This window comes from Podarcis tiliguerta, assembly GCF_965153285.1.
Source record: "Podarcis tiliguerta genome assembly, chromosome: 2".
Taxonomy (NCBI): Eukaryota; Metazoa; Chordata; class Lepidosauria; order Squamata; family Lacertidae; genus Podarcis; species Podarcis tiliguerta.
In genome coordinates, this window is record NC_139535.1 from 110461686 (window position 1) to 110478431 (window position 16746).

At 45.1% G+C, this 16746-nt stretch overlaps 1 protein-coding gene and 1 long non-coding RNA gene across 28 annotated transcripts in view; one reads left to right on the top strand and one right to left on the bottom strand.

Annotated features, from left to right (window-relative positions):
* LOC310671418 (homeobox protein Hox-C5-like) overlaps window positions 1–16746 on the top strand; it is a 149457-nt gene that overhangs the window by 54462 nt on the left and 78249 nt on the right. The window contains exon 1 of one of the 27 annotated variants that reach the window (XM_083427425.1): window positions 1281–1393. The exons of 20 other annotated variants lie outside the window; for them this stretch is intronic. Coding sequence is in view for 1 of the 7 variants with exons in the window: in XM_083427423.1 (XP_083283549.1) it covers window positions 1927–2060 (134 nt within the window). In the remaining 6 variants the exon portion in view is untranslated. Of the gene's footprint in view, window positions 1–1280; window positions 1394–1701; window positions 2061–8410; window positions 8581–9428; window positions 9980–16746 lie in introns of those variants that run through there. 6 more of the 27 variants (XM_083427436.1, XM_083427423.1, XM_083427432.1 and 3 more) reach the window with 6 other exon arrangements.
* Window positions 9781–13842, bottom strand: LOC310671821. The gene is made up of 3 exons (XR_014508228.1): window positions 12555–13842; window positions 10027–12400; window positions 9781–9907 (listed from the first exon to the last, which is right to left on the bottom strand). It is a non-coding gene; the product is annotated as an uncharacterized lncRNA (long non-coding RNA).

The window sequence follows — 16746 nt, forward strand, 5'->3', positions numbered from 1 at the left end:
TGTCTGCTTGTTTATCTGCCCTTCTGTTACACAGTCTCCCTACTCTATTGCTAGGGTAAGATAAAAGAGAACAGCAACCAGTCTTTCCCCCCCCCCCAATGGTTTTTACACACCCACACAAACACACGCACTCTGTGCATATAAATGGTAAAGAGAACAAAGGGGGGGGGGAATCCTAACCTAGGAATAATGGTGCTGCCAACTGAATGGCCATATGTTGCAAAGCTGATCTTCAAACTCTGACACACACACACGTGTGAAATTTACAATGGCTTCTACTGGTAGTGACTTGGTAAACTATGTGTGAGTGTGTAGCTGTGCTAAACTTTTTTTTTTTTTAAGTTTCACACCCACACACCCTGCCTGCAGAACTTGATAAATTATAACCAAGTGCCTGTGAGAGAATCAGGAAGAATATGATAGGACTTTGTGTTGCGTGCATTCTCGGTGTCTGCCTAGGAAGCCCGGAAAAGGAGGCATCAATCACATTTGCAACTGTATAGTTCGCATATTCAATTAAAAATACCAGCACCCTCTCAGTAACTTCATATTTAAATATATGACCACATATTCCTTTCCACGGTTCTCTACCCGCCCCCAACTTTATTTTATTTCTTTTCCTCCTGGAGTTCTCTTCAGTGTTTACTTTCTGCAATCTTGTCACCCTCCTGTTTTGTTTCGTTTTTGTTTCTGGTTTAATAATTCTGATTCTTCAGCATCTGATTTGGCCTTTAGACTTGGCCATGACACAATTCTTCCAGGGTAGGGAGATTATGAATGAATTATAAAGGCAGGCAGCAGGGGCAAAAGAAACGGGGGGGGGGGGAGGCGATGAGATACAGCCTGCCCCACCGTCTCTCTTCACCCATTTTGCTCTTTCTCTCCCCATTCTTTTTTTTAAAGCTTTTTGACGCCTCCATGTTGAGAGCCTGAAAGCTACTTTATTGAAGTTCGGGTAAAGGGGGGTGGTGGAAAGTAGGTTCACTCAGAGGACAACTTTTCTACGCCAGCAGTTTTATTCTAGCCACTCAGGCTGACCTCCGAGCCCCCAGTGACCTGAGTTAAGTCTCCCAACGTGTACCTTCTCTGCTCCCTACACACATTTAAAGGCATCGCCACTGTTTGGACTTTTTTGTGGTGGTTTTTTTTTTTTTTTTTTAAATTACCATAGTAATAGAAGGCCGGGTGGGTGGGGAGGGCGGCCGGGAGAGAGTGAGGGTTTGGGAAGATTCAATGCGTGTTATCTCATTGTGTTGTCACCAAAATAACCCCAGAGAAAAGAAGGCAGGGTGAAGTTTCGGCCAAGCCTCCCTTCTCATTTTCCCGCCTTCCCATAGCTTGGAAGAGTTCCCAGCTGGCTATCCTATGGCAAGAGCGAAGTTCCCAACGCCAAGTAAGTTTCCTTTAAAAGTTTTCCTTTTTCTTTTAAAGCAGTTTAAAAACGCATAGCTATGATGGCGACGATGGTTGCTTCTTTTTTTAAAAAAAAAAAATTGTCTCCTTTAGTGGAAAGGGGTAAAGTGGGGAAATCTGCTAGTCTATTCAGGTGCTACCAGGCGCTCTTGGTGGTTTCTATAGGGACAGCCCAGAAGAGCTACATTTCCTCTGGCACGTAGGAACTAGAAAAGAAAAGTTGTGAGGGATCAATGTTCTCTGTCGCTGGCTGTTCCACACTTTGCCTCGACGGGTAGAACGGGTGGTGGTGGTAGTAAGCCTATCGTCACACCACCAGTAGCATGGTTGGTCTTTCCATGGGCTCCTCTTTCAAACCTGATGGACTTGATGTTCAGTGCTCCTAGGTCTCCTGGGGAGCTCAAGACTGCAGTCTTGGCAGGGCTTTCCAGGAAATCGCTCCCCGCTCCACCGAATGGATGGATCGCCTCTTGATACCAAAGTCTGTGCTCCTTCCTTGCCCCCACTTGGGGCATGGCACCAAGGGGCTGGGCTCCTCTACTCCTCTCGAATGGCATCGATTTCACTATTAAATCATGCCCGGATTATTGTTCTGCATTTATCTTCTTGAGCCAAAAGAAGAAGAAGAAGGAGAAGTCAGGCGAAAGGTGAGAATGCTTGTGGAGGGGGTGTCATAAGCTCCTTGGAGCCTAGAGACTTCCTCGGGAGCGCTCCAGTGAGTCCCTGACGCCCAGTTTGTGTGAAGTCACACTAAGTTGTATTTCTTCCTTTTTAATGAATGAGTAAATAAATAAATAAATAAATAAAGTAAGTTTTGGTGATGGAAACCAATGCTTCTTCAACAGCAAGGAAGCAGCAGTGGAGGAAACATTTCACAGGGGCTTCGGTGGCCATAAAAGAATGCGTTAGAAAAATTCTCTCCCTTCCTCCCCCCCCCCCCACCATGGGCAATGGGACTTCCAAGAGGCCAAGGGTGGTGGTGAAGGCTGTGGAGACGCTGTGTTCCCCCACTCCCTTTTATTTTCAGTGGCTTCAAATATTGTTTGGAGAGGTAATCCTCTGAAAAGGGGCAATTGCAAAAAAAGAAAAACCTATTAAAAAAAACTGGATGGGATGTTTTCAACTTAAGACACAATTACATGTGTGCGCTTAACCCCCCCCCCCCACGAACCCCCTCTCCATTCTCCCTCTCGACAAGCCCCCCTCCCCCGCAGTGCTATAGGATAAGGTACCGTGGCTTAGCTCCCTAAGCTGCCAGTTAGCAAATTATGCCTCAGGATTTTTCCAGTCTCTTATCTTCTCTAGTTTCCCTCTTTTTCTTTCTCTCTCTCCCTCTTGTCTCTCTCCATGCAGTTCATATGAGAGAGAGAGAGAGAGAGAGAAATGTTCAAGTACGCTGTTTAATTGTAATTAAAAGACAAACATTCCGCCAGGGTTAAATGAATGAGTTACGGGTTTCTAACCATAACTGCCAGCAGCTCCAACATGTAACTTATATTTATTGTGGTCTCGTATATCATTATCCAGAGATATAGTTTTATGTACTTCCTAATCTGTCGCCTTGATTTATTTTGATGGGCAAGGTACCAAACCAAACATTTTGGGACTTTAGTGAAAGACTAGTATTTCCTTGCAAACAGCCAACCACCCTTCTGTTAATGGCATCAGCAATTTCTGGCAAAGGCCACTTTCTTTGTTTTCTTTTTTCCTTTTTCTATATGTTAAAAAAGCGTACTTAACAACAACCAAGAGCCAAATGTTGATGCTGATTGGTTTCCTTTGTGGAAAAGCATATGTATTAGCTCTGAGGATTTATGCAAGAATGAGGCTTCAGAAAACAAAGCATGATATTTATTTAGGAGATCCAATACAGACACGCAAAAGGAAGCATTCTCTCTCTCTCTCTCTCTCTCTCTCTCTCTCTCTCTCTCTCTCTCACACACACACACACACACACACACTCTTTCAGTATATATATTTTTGTGTGTGTTTGCTTATATATGCTTCACTTTTTTCTCAGCATAGTGAAGTTCCTTTTCAATTTACCCTCCATCTTGTTATTCTGGATTCCCCTGCTTTCACCCTTTAAGAAGGAAGGAAGGAAAACTTGCAGCTTAAATGCCAAAATATACATTTGCATAGTAGTATTTATCATTCTTTTAAAAATGAGCAGAACCAAATACATCCCCTTGAAGTCAATGGGAAAACTCACCTTGATTGGTGTGGATTGCGCCCACTAATTGAATGCTATATCTTCAAAAGCAATGGAACAATATATAATACGGTGCTTATATAGGTCGCTACAGTGTGCATAGGGCTATATAATGAGACACATACACCTTGAAAGAGCCTAGTGCATCATAGATAACACACATTGTTGGCACTATTGTTGGCACTATTAGGCAGGGTAATGGAGAAACACAGTTTATGGCTATCCCAGTTTTGTGTACTTGCCTTATGTGAGTGCCTCACAAGACCAAAGTTGTCTAGAGCAGCAGTGGGCGTACGCAGGTTCCTAAGATCTACTTGGCCTTTTCTGAACTTGATCTCCAAGATCTACCTAGCAGAGCCATGTGCAAAATACACATGGGATTAAAGAACAGGTGTGCCTCTGAACACATTCTGAGTCTAGAAATTAGTTTTCAGCTTCAGAATTCAACTGAGATCATAGTCTTGACACACAAAGGCCTGCTCCTTTCTTCAACCTAATTTAGGTAGCCAAAGTCATTTTGTTGCTGCTACTATTAAAATATTGAGAATTAGAAAGTCACACTTAGCTACCCTGCAAATCAGACAAATCTCTACCCTTTGCCCATCCCTGATCTAGAGATCCAATGGTTCAAACAAGAGAACATTCAGAACCCAAGAGTTGCCTAACAGGGCTGAACCATAATGCATCTAATCCAGAGGCCATTCAGATGCCTCTGGGAAATGTGAAAATTACGTTTGTGAAGGATATTTGGTGTAGGACTATAGCTGAGTGGTAGTGCGCATCCTTTGCAGTTGGAAGTCTAAAGGTTCAATCCCTAGCACCTCTAGATAGGGCTGAGAAAGCGCACTGTGTGAATATCCCAAGGAAGCCACTGCCCATTTGTATGAACAGTATTGATGGTCTGATTGTATAAGGCAGCTTCCTATGTTACTGGCATATTGTATTCAGAGATATACTGCTCCTGTTCATGGAGTTTCCACATTAGCTACATACCCGCCCCATGAATGTATCCTTTTTTTAAAAAACCCACCTAATCTAGTGGCGCTTCCCCCATTTTACGGAGGCCTGAGTTCCATATTATGTCCTTTTGATTGTCCTGAAGTGACACAAGTCCACTTTTTCTGGGTTGCAATATTATGAGAGAAGGAAAACAATTAAGTCTCTATCCACACTCTTGACCCTGTCCATAAACCTTATAAACCTGTAAAATCATGAAATGTCCGAATTTCCTATCCCTCTCCTCCCAGAAACAATAAGATATTAAAGGGGTGGGGATGAGCAGAGGAAAAAACCACAACTTAATGCAACTTGTATGGGTTCTTTTCTATCCCATCCCACATTTGCAGGCCTTCATAAACCAAACCATTGCCTTTACTTGTTAGCACCAGATGAAGAATTCTTCTGAGAGGGAGACAACTCAGAAGAAGGAGAGAGAGAGAGACCAATATAATTATTATTTTGAATTTAGATCCCCCCCCCCGATTTTAAGAACAGTAGCACATTCTTTTATGAATGTGTTCCTTTTTCTTTGGGGATGCGTGGGTGTGCGCACACACACACAATATCACAACACTGGCATTTCATGAAATGCTAATGTTGTGATGACAGCTTAGTATGGACATTTATTCTGGTGCCTCCTACCAAATCCTACCAGCCAGCACCTCTCCTTCATAGGAAGATGCCATCTCTTTTATACCTTGCTTATTATAACCAAGTACCCAGAGTTAGCCGGCTGGTCGCCGGTGCTAGAGAAGCTAGAATTCTGAGCTTTGATTGAACCCTATATGTCTGATTCGGCTGCGGGATGGCCATTCTTCTGTTCACCCTTCACAATCCCATTTATGGCGAGTTTTTTCTGGATATTAGCCGACCGATCCCGAAGCAGCACCTACTTCCTGTGAGTTTAGGATCCTTGCGCGCCCTCCTTCACCATGATGGGACCAATCGTAAAGGCAGAGTATCCTGTGCATGCTTGATTTAGCTTTGGTGGTCCCCTGCCAGGCTCACATTGACTTGGGAGAGACGCGAAGTGACTGAAGACAAAAGGCATTGCTGAAAACAACCGCAGTTAACCTTTGAAACAAGCCTCGCCAAGAGAGTTTTGTAAATAGAGGAGATAAGAAAAGGGCGATTGCTAGAATTTTAGATTAAAGGCTTCTTAGCCTGCCAGAGCCAAATATTATACTAGTGAAGAGTGCATTGATTCCAAGTTCTCCCAAACCATGGGCAAGGCAAATATCCCCCCCCCCCATCTTTCCAGTGTCCTCCGGTGTTTCTTACCTACGTGGGGATGCCGCTACTGACACCACCCGACCCACAGAGCGTTTCCTGGCCTCCATTAGCCCCTCGGCCCGCGGCCTATTTCCGAATGCTAGAGGGTGTCGTGCCCCAAACAAACTAGGCACCCCTAAAAACGACAGTTTTTTCTCTTCCATATAACAATAAGGCAGCCTTTAGGTTCCATAACGTAGCATAATGTTTAGGCTTTAAGATGCATCGTCACAAAGAATTATTTCAACAGTTTTTACACACTTGAACCGGAAGACTGGAAGCATTCGGGCCCAACACAACTTTTGTAGACTCTTTCCTTCTTCTCTCTCGCTCTGAATGTACAATCTGGATTTATTAGCCGCTCCACATACACGGTCGTCTGCGTGTGCAAGCGTTTGTGCATGATATACATAAAGATATATATATATTATTGTATGCGTAGAATGTGCATGTCTGCAACTGAAGTAAAACAGAATATTTATGTTTCCAAACGTTGGAATCATTTCGCTTTTTGCATGCCTTCGAAAAATGAGCAAGGATTTATAACCACCGTATATAGTCAGATCTGCCTATTCGTCTGTCTATCCGTCCATCTATGGCCCTTTGCTTAACATGCTTATAAAATGTGCCCATAAAGAGAGACACCTCCTCCACCACCACCTTTCATCCAAACCCAGCCAACACTGGCGTTATCATCCGCCCAGAAGGACACAGCAGGCATCCGATCCCGCGGATTGTGCTCTGGCCCTACCAAGGAGCTAGAGGGGAGTCGCTCCCGAGCCTTGACTTCCTCCTCGAATCCTCCCGAACGGCACCTCTAATAAATATTTAAAGAAGCCCTCCTAAAATGTTTACTCGCGAGTTTGCCTTTTCTGCTCAAAGCTAGGTCACGACCCCGAATTTGGACAGCAGAACAAAGAGAGGGTTGACGAGGGAACGCGCGTCTTGTTGTTGGGCAGCGACATCATCTCGGGGTGATTGTTTGGAGCAGCAGGTTAATTTACTTGTTTGGCAAGAACTCTAAAGTCTGGAAGCAGAACTTTTAGCCAGGGTCTGTCGTGATGGAGGGATGCCTGGAGATTACTGAGAATGCTTGTGTATTTGTGTATGTATGTAATATTGTAGATAGATAGGTATTTTAAAAAATAGAAGGAAGGGAAAGACCTACTTTAATTAATTAGTAGTTCTATCTGCAACTAACAAAAACTATCACATGGCATGGTAATAACAGAGTCACTGGACAGTTGGCTCTTGAACCTTTTATATAAAAGCTACTTTCACTAAAGTCATTGGGACTTACTACTAATAATATTGAGGGTCGGGGCACTGGTCACATTGGAGGGGAACGATAGGGTTTTCTTCTGAGTAAACAGGGATAGGATCAGGTTGCACTTGCTTCTGCTTGAGAGTAATACCCGCGTAGACCTCAAAGTTGATTCCGCTGATAGCAAGCAGGACCTGCTTGGGAATAAAATGTGGAGGACGTAACGCCTCCAAGGCTGTTCAGCTGGCGGGTCTTGGGATTGGGACGTTGCACCCTGAATCTTAGATACAGGAGAGCGTGGACCGGGCAGTTCTGCAATTCTCCCAACACCTGCTCTAGCATACAACAAATGCCCCTTTATCGGATCAGGCTTACTGCCACGCAAGAGTGTGGAAGATTGCAATTCCATTTAATTTATAGTAGATTTGGGCTTTCTAGATCCCTCGCATTTTATTTAAGACATGGCTGACTGCATCCTCAGACTACGTTCAAAACATCTTGGCAGAAACAAGCCTACAAACCTAGACACCTTAACCTGGGAGTAAGTCCAGCCTCATTGAACTCAGCGGGTCTTACTTCCGAGTAACCATGGATCGGCTCCGGCTCTGCATCCCTTGGAACTTACCTCCAAGGAAGTTTGGGGCAGGGTATACCAATCCACCATTCTGAATGGTTTGTAATGAGAAACGTGACATTATTTAAAATGGGTATGAAAGTCTAAGTCTCCTCTCGGGCTGTTCTGCAAGTCCTTGGTCTCCCTTAAGGTTGCATTCGCCTTACTAGATAGCTATAGCGTCGTCTTTAAAGGCTTCAGTCCTAAATCCTATTGAAGTACATCGAACAGCCATGAGTCAGACTGCAAGGGAACAGCCAGGTCATTCTGTGGGTCTTCTGGAACACATGAAATGTGTGTGTGTGTGTTATTTAGGTTGGATCCCTTCAAAATACACATGGTAATCTGTCTGCCTGCTATGGATAGTCATCGCCAACTTGTCTCCCCAGTTTAAGAAATTGCAGTTTTCAGGCAATTCTCTCCCCACCCCACCCCGCCCCGCCACAAGTAGTGATTGCAATTGCGTTTTGTTTCCATTTGGTTTCATTACATTTTCTAAAGCTTTGCGTTTGGGAATTTGCCTCTGTGTAAAAACTTCCAAAGGGAACAGATCCAAAAGCTGCCTTCAAAGTTGTATAAAATTTATTCAGCAGCTTTTTTTTTTTTTTTAAGTGCCAAGTTAACAGCTCTCTTTGCAAGGGCCTTTGCGAGCGACCGTATATCTTCCTCCTGTCTCTTGAAAGCGATCTCTGGGTATGGAGTTGCCTGGATTAGCCCCTGGCTCTGCGTGGAGCAGGCGCTATCTCGGAGGGGAGCAGAATGAAATGTGCTAAGCGGTTCAGATCCTGGGGATGAAAAGGAGTCTTGGTTTGTACACGTCTTTAATGGCTGGCAGTGTTTATTTCCAGAATAATTGGGGGGGGGGGGTGTTGGGTGGACGGGAAGGTTGCGTGTGAATTTAAAAGCGACGCTCCGGCAGCAGACGCAGAAGAAGCGAAGTGAGGTTGCGATTCCAAGCGAGACTTATTCGTAAGAAAAAGTTGCTCTGTGAAATCAGAGGGGCAAAGTTATGGAAGTTTTGTACTGTTGATGAACCTCAGTGGGACGTTAACTACTAAGGGGGGGGGGGGGAGAGAGAGATAGGGGAACGATCCCTGACAGAAATAGGCGCCGATACTAGGAACTTCTATTCTGAAGGAAGTCCCGTCGACTTCAGTTGGACTCAACCTTCAAACAATTGTACCTTGCAGAGCAATCCTGTGTATGCCTACTCAGAAGTAAGCCCCCCTGAACTCAGAGAGGCTTACTCCCGGGTAAGTGGGCACAGGAGTTGCCGTCTTACTCGCTTTTAAAACTCTGTGATTTCAAGAGGAGGGGAGGGCAAGTGGATCGATTTCTCCCGCTGAGACCCTATAAAACTTAAAAGGTGTTTAATCGCGGCTCTTAATGTTAGGAACAAGGCCATGCGTATGTATGGATAGATGATAGATAGATAGATAGATAGATATATAGATATAGATAGATAGATAGATAGATATAAAAGTTTTTGACACAAAGATCCACAATTCAGTAAAGCCTAAAATCTGGCTTCTGGCTTCCTCTTTAAACCGGATTGTAGACCTCAACCCAACGCAAAGCTTGAGGGGTTTGGGGTTTCCGTGAATGGGGGGGGCAAGGAGTAATTAATGTTTGACTGATGTTGCGGCTTAGCTGGATTGTGGATCGCGCCGCTTGCAGAAAACACACAACATCTACCCGCCGCCGCACCACATTTCCGGGACCGACAAAAAGGTTGCATCACGGCCAGGGCTTTAAACCTTAGCAAAGAATACGTAGAAAGCAATATATAAACATATTGAACAGCACGATCATTGAACGCAAATCGGTCTGAAGAGTCTCCTGCCCTATAGTATATTTATATTGGACCAGACCGAGGAACGCTGGAGAAGGTCACGGTTCTCTCTCCTTAGCTTCCCACCCCCACCCCTCTTTTCCAGGCTTGTTATTAAGAAAGCGCCTTGTTGGTTCCTTCCACTAGATATTCTCCAACCACACCCGAAGAAATACGGCCGTTCTCGGGTGGTGGTGAGAATGTTTATTCTCCGAGGGCAAAAAGCACAGAGGCGCGTTTCTGAAACGTAAGCAGTTCTCTTCTATCTGGAAACCATCTTGCTGGGCACGAGACAACTTCTTCCTAAAATGGGTAGAAAAATAATAATCTCGGGATCCGCATCAGGATAGCTCACGGGGAGATAAATCACGAGAGGTTTGTGTTATTTGTGTGGGGCCGGGTGTGTGTCTATGTATGTTTACCTGTCGGTATCCATGGCTGCATGCCTTCGCTCCTCAGCGTGGATAATAGATGTTTCCCAGCCCAAACTCAGATTTCAGACATTCTGCACCTCAGTCCTCTTAACACGTTTCCTGGAAAGTAAACCCATTTATTTCCAGAGAATTTACTACCGGGTATGCGTGCATCCGGATCTTGAAGCGGAGTATTGTGGAAAAACCGCCCCTTTACTTTCCAGCGAGGCTTAGGCTAGATTCCTACACCAGCTTTACCTGGGAGTAAGCCCCATTAAACTTGGTGGGATTTGCTTCTAAGCAGGCGGTTGTTCCACTGGGTTTGGTTAGCACTGAGGTAGCCCTTCTCCCTGCTTGGAATGGAGCAGGATCAGGATCATGGCCCTTGACTTACACGAGGCTGAAAGATGGTTATTAGATGGCATTGAAACCTATGAGATTCTACGGTGTTTAGGACAGGATTCCGCACTTTTAGCGTGATGGATCAGGCCGTGTGTATTTGGGGTTTCTTCAGAGATTATGTTAGGGTCTTCTCAGGACACGATCCTCCTTGACTTACGCATTTTAAGTTGCTTGGTGTCAATGCGGGAGTGAAACTCTCTCAATGCCTAATTTTTCCTGCCTGAGCTCATTTCCTGATTGAGATAGTAGATATTCTAAGTTACTGTTATTATTTTAAAATGGACCCTCCTCTATATTTTTCACATAAGCTATTTCCACCCACCTCTGGGAAGAAGATAAAAGTGAGAGGTCTCCACTCCTGTGTATGTGCGCGCCATTTTTACAGTAGTTTTCACCACAAATCTAGCGTACCTGGCCTGGATCCACGGAAACTTTTATTATTTTTTAAAAATCGATCCAATTAAATGTATCATTAAATGTATCAATCCGTGTGCTCAGTATTGCTGGAGGAGCATGGTCTATTTGTGTGGGTACTGTTGACTACATAGCATAGGTGCCCAAACTCAAAAGGGTATAGATATGTTTGTATGACATGATGTAATTGTGCCAGAGTGTCTGTGCCTCAATGTACAGATGCCTATTTGTATATGTGTGTGTGCATCTCCACTGAAGGTCATTTATGCCTGTGTGTCTACCGTCTAGGTGTATATTTGAGGGCATAAACCTGCTAAATGAAAATAAATTGGGAGCTGCAGCTAATTTGTACATGATTAGAGCCCTAACTTGTTTGTGATTCTTCCTTCCTTTTGATTTTTAGATTGGGTTGATTTGTTCATTTATTAAAATATGCATATATCACCTGTTAGGCCAGCATTTCAAGGAGGTGTACAGTAGTATCATAAAAGGCAATGTCCGTGTACCTAAACCTATACAATTTACATCAAGCCCAGTCAGTCAGGAAGAATACCTGGCATTCTACAGCTGCTTAGCAAAGAAATGACCACAGCCAGGCCAACAAGGACATTTTAGAGAGTATCAATGGTGGTGGCTGCCTTAGTACTGGAGAGAGGCTATCCCAGAGTTTGGATGCCATGCAGAACAGGCCTTCTTGCTGGTTGTTGCCAGATGGCCATCTGCAGGCTGAGCCACAACCTGGAAGGCCTTTGATGATGATTTCCATAACTGGGAAGATCTGCATTGGTAACCTGGTCTCCAACTGCTTAGGATCTTATACGCTAATATTAAAACCTTAAACCTAACCTGGTAGCAAACAGGTGTGCTAGTAGGTATGTTTACCTGAGAGAGGCCTGCAGGGCACAAACATGCATTTTCTGTTGTGCCTGTGTGTTACTGCTAGCTGGTATCACAACCATAGATACCACTTGTCACCACAATCTGAGGCATACTTTCTTAGATGTAAGCGGTTCCTACATGTACTACTATATCAACATTTGATTAGCATGCATTTCTGATACATGGTAAGTGGAAGTGTGAACTGACTATTGAAAAGTATTGTGTTTAAGGTAGCCTGGGGAGAATGGGGAAAGTTCTGTTTGGCGTGTGATATCTATAGTGGCCATTCACACACAGGAGGCAACACCAGATGTTTCAGACTTTGAGTGAACCAGTCCTATGATGTGTGATAGGTTATGTGATAGGTTGCCTTAAGGCGTGGGTCTCCCCTCCACATGTCACAGAATCATGGAGTTGGAAAGGATCATCTGGCCCAAGCCCCTGCAATGCAGATGTCCTATAGGGGGATAGGACCAGCTACTTTGGTGTTATCAGCACTACGCTCTAACCAACTGAGCTATCCAATTATCTTTTCCCTTCTGCTTGGATCTAGGACTGCAAAGAACAATTCATACTTGAAGAAAATCCAGGGCAAAAATTCCACAGTGTGGATGGGCTAGAGTTGCTCCTTAACCCCTCACTTAAAAATAAATACTGCTAGGAAGCCAATGCCATTGGAACTAACTTTCTCCCATGCAGTGGCGTAGCGTGGGTTGTCAGCACCCGGGGCAAGGCAAGTAATTTGCACCCCCTAACCCGTGGATTTGCGCCCCCTAACCCTAACCCCCAGATGTTGCGCCCGGTGCGGCCGGCCCCCCCCTGCACCCCCCACGCTACGCCACTGCTCCCGTTTCCCGGGGTTCCAGGTTCAAACCCATTCCCTGTGTGCCATTCAACCTCAGTGGTCCTGAGTACCAGTTGGGCACGAGTGCCTTTGGATCCAGTGGGCTGGAGTTTCACCCCTCTAGCCACCTCTTCCCAAAAAGTTCTCATGGACCTCAGGAGGATGTGCCTATGAAAACTTACTGGGCCACGTTTTGCAAGGATCGCGTGACGTTCCGTGGATCCTTGGCCCGCGTTTGTTGCGGAGAGGGAATTCCTTGCAAGACTCCTCGGGAACGTCTGGCAGAGTCGAGCTCTAAAAATCAAATGTCTGGCTGCAGATGTTTGGGAAGAGAGACACTCGCCCCCCCTTCCCCTCCGCGTGGTGTGCTGAATCAAGCAGAGCTCCAGGGCCTGCGATCGCATGGCCTGTACATGCTTCTTCCTTCCTTCCTGTGCGAGTGCGATTGCTATGCTATGTGCGCGCCTGCGTCTATCTATATCTTTTTAGATCGGTCGATCGAGATAGATAGATAGATGGATAGATGGATAGATAGATAGATAGATAGATAGATAGATGGCACGGGACTTTTTTGGGTGAAGATAAAAAGAGAGAAAGGGAGGGAGGGAAACAACTCTTCTTCCTTCTGAAGAGTGAAGCCGGGGAAGACCACACGTCCACAATCTAACTTGTTACATTAAAGATACTACCTCCCACACAGACACAGAGTGGGTGTTATCAGATCAGACCGACTGGGGGAAACAAGGAGATACAAGGGGGTGGGGGTGGGCATTCCTGAAATGCTCCTTCTTCATTCCTAAAATCCCATTAGTCTCTGCGGGTCAAGCAGCCACGTCTGACGTTTGTTACGAAACAGCTTGTCCGTGTTCCGCCTGGATCTTTCAAAAGCCATTCATCCTTCTTCGACTCCCTGACCCTTTTGTCCGGATGAGCCCCACATACTTCTAGCCAAGGGGGCAGAGAGAGGGGGCGGGAGGAGGGTGCTGCTGACCTGGAGACACCTTTGCAGCTGGATCCGGCCTGGTTTTAGGCACAGCCGTTGTAAGAAGACTCTCCCCGCACCAAATGGGGAGAACACCCGTCCTTCGCCCTGTTTTTTTGTTTGTTAAAAAAACCCTTCCAGTTTCTCTCCGCCCCCCGCTTTTGCTATTGCTTCATCTTTAGTCTTTTTTGGACTTATCTGTCTTCGGTCTTCCTCTCTTCTGTCTCTGGCTGGTTACTCGCTGCAGATATTAGCCGGCAGCGATTCTCTGTGACGACCTGCCAGAGAGTCCTTAAAAAAAAAAGGAAAGGAAAGGAAAAAATACGAGCCCTTCGTGAGCAATCTCCGAGTTGACTTTACAGTTTTCGCTGCTTTGGTGAAAGGTGATTCCCTCTGCAGGAGTTTGAGAGCGGTCGTCCTCTCCCACTCGGTCACAACGTTTTGGCCAGCAAGCTATAAAGATGAGCAGCGATAAAAGCCAAGAGAAATAACTATTCATTTCAGTTAAATTCCCTTAGTGCCCCAAGGAAACCTTGTCCCCTACCCTCAAATTCATGCCCCCTGAATTATGCCGCCTGCATGTAGGATGCTGATGCAGTCCTTACCTCGAAAAACTCAAGACTGCACGTTAGCATATGGTCGCAGAACAGAGTCAGAGGTGATCACCAAATGCTGAAGGCTGGGGAAACAGACCAACAAACCCATCGCTTTATTATTCCGATGGCAGTCGGTATTCCACGACAGTCATTTTGCTGGCCTTTCAAGTAGAATACCCGGATTCCTCGCACGTTTACGCCGAAGTAAGCCCTACACATTTCTGGGGAACTTGCCTCCTAGTGTTTGGAAGAACCTGAGATAGGAAGATCGGTTAGCTTGCCTAGAATAAATTAAATCGGCACAGTTTGGAGGTCTGGATGGGAAGGTGAGTGTGTATGAGGCACACCTAACCAGTGTTGTTTTATTGGTAATGCGAGCAATCCAGACCCGTGGAAAGTTTATGTACCGTTGAAATTAATGGGATTTGCACACATCCTCCAGTAAGTGGAAAGGCATGTCATTCAAATCAATAGCACATGGTGCCTTCAGGATCCTTGCGTCCAGAGCCTATGGATGTTCTTAAGTGTCACTGAGCTGAATAGGATTTAGGCTTGCTTTGCAGTGCTTTGAGTAGCACCTCTTTGGTCGTATCATAAGATACAAAAGGTACCGGGACCAGGCTGGGATTTAAACGCGCTTTGCTGGATCCAGTCTCAGATCTGAAGCATGAGCACACTCGGAGCTCACTTCAGTTGACAGCCCGGATACTTACTTCCAGGTAAATGCGCGGTCGAGGCCAACGCACCCATCCCTTAGCATTCATTGGAGGATCTACATAACAAATGTTAACAATCTGAAAGTCATTTACCAAAGATACCTCCCAAAGATTCCCAGGAACTGCACTGCTGCAGGTGCGATGAACTTCTCCAAATAGCATCGTTTCTAAGGACCCCTTAGTTTGAGGAATTAACTTTAAAGAGGTTCGAAAATGGTTTAAATCTGCAATGTAACTCTATGCGACTATGTTCAAATTAATACACCGGTCGACGGATAGCAGAAATTAATAATGTCTTGAGGCCTATCTAAATATATGTAATCTATATGTATAAACACACCCACCCACACCATCAGGCAACCTTTGTATTAGACTATGCAAATATTGTAACGATAGTTTCACCATACAATACTTACTGCCCATTGAGTGATTGTCATGGGAAAAACCTAGTAATAATGTTGCGGATAAGGTGCATGTTAAGCGGATTGGGTGGGGAATCGGGTTTTCTCTTCAGTTAAGGATATAGATTCTGGACCAAATATCACTGCTTGTGCTCCTGATCGAACAGATCTGGGTTGAAATCGAGGTCTGGTCAATACTGAACTAGTCACATGGACCACCGGTCATCTAGCACTGCTGAACTCTTTTAAAACCCTTATTCTGTCCACTAAATTATTTGCCTTCTCTTATGAATTAAGCAACTCCATTGGACTGAGACACCATATCGATTTCTGGGCAGGGTCACGCCAAGGGCAAGTGGCGTCCAGCTGGGATTTGGGACGAGTGTGGTAACAAGAGAGGGTCAGTTTGGGGCAGCCCCAAAAGGCCTACTTCGCTATCATACACATGGACCACCACTCCGAATTAGGAGCAGTTGACTGACTCCACTGAAAGTTCTGTCTGCAGTGTTTGATATGTTAGGGCTCCTTCACTCACGCGGGCATCCTATTGATGCTGCAGTTTCGTCAGCAGATGAGCTGTGAGTTAGCTCAAGGGGGTTGGGGTTATAAAGTAGCTTCAGATTTCTGGTGGGGTAGGAAGCTCTTTGGAGTGGCCTTGGGCAAGTCTTCACTTTGAGTTTTAGTTTAATCAATTGCACAGCTTAAGGCAAAGTATATGGTCGGCCCCTTTGATCCTCATACCAATCTAATCAGGTGGGTTAGCCTGACACAAGCTCGCTCAAGAAGCTTTCGAAAAGGACGAGTCTTGTAAATTTTGTGGCTGTGCGAGGATTTGAACTCAAGTCTCCCCGAGTAGAGCTTCTGTTGTGTCACGCACAACTACCTCACCCAAGAACAAGATCCCGCTTCTTTTTTTAGACAGCGATTTCCCTTGTTAGGGGTTGTCTACCTTTAATCCCACGACTTCTTGGGGGGGGGTGTCAAATGCGTTTAAAACCAACCGGCGATTCATTGAAAAGTGGTACAAAGTCGAAAAGGATCTGTCAAACCCTGGACTCTATTGTAACCAAAGCACCAGCCCATGCTTTCTAAGAATTTTCAAAAGTGATAGGAGGTCTGTGTGTGTTGAGATAGATTGCAGATCTCCACGTTGCAATGACTACAACTGTAAAGATTTGCTTTGGCCAGGAAAGTGCAGATTACTCCACCTCCTTCCCTCACCCTGTTAAAGACTTGAGGGATGCTAGGAAAAGAAGAAAAGAGGGGCGGAGGTTGTGTGGAGACAGGCGGAGACCACACTGATGTCTGGCACCCGACCTTGATTTCACAATAGATTGTAATATTGACTAAAAAATGGCGTTCTCTGTCAATTTTTCTCCTTTATTCAACATAGAACAGGATGTTAGCAACGTTAACTTAACATTCCTTATTTTTACAGATAACATGGCCTGAATTCTTTATTTAGTTTATCCTTTCCCCACTCCACTCTGAGATC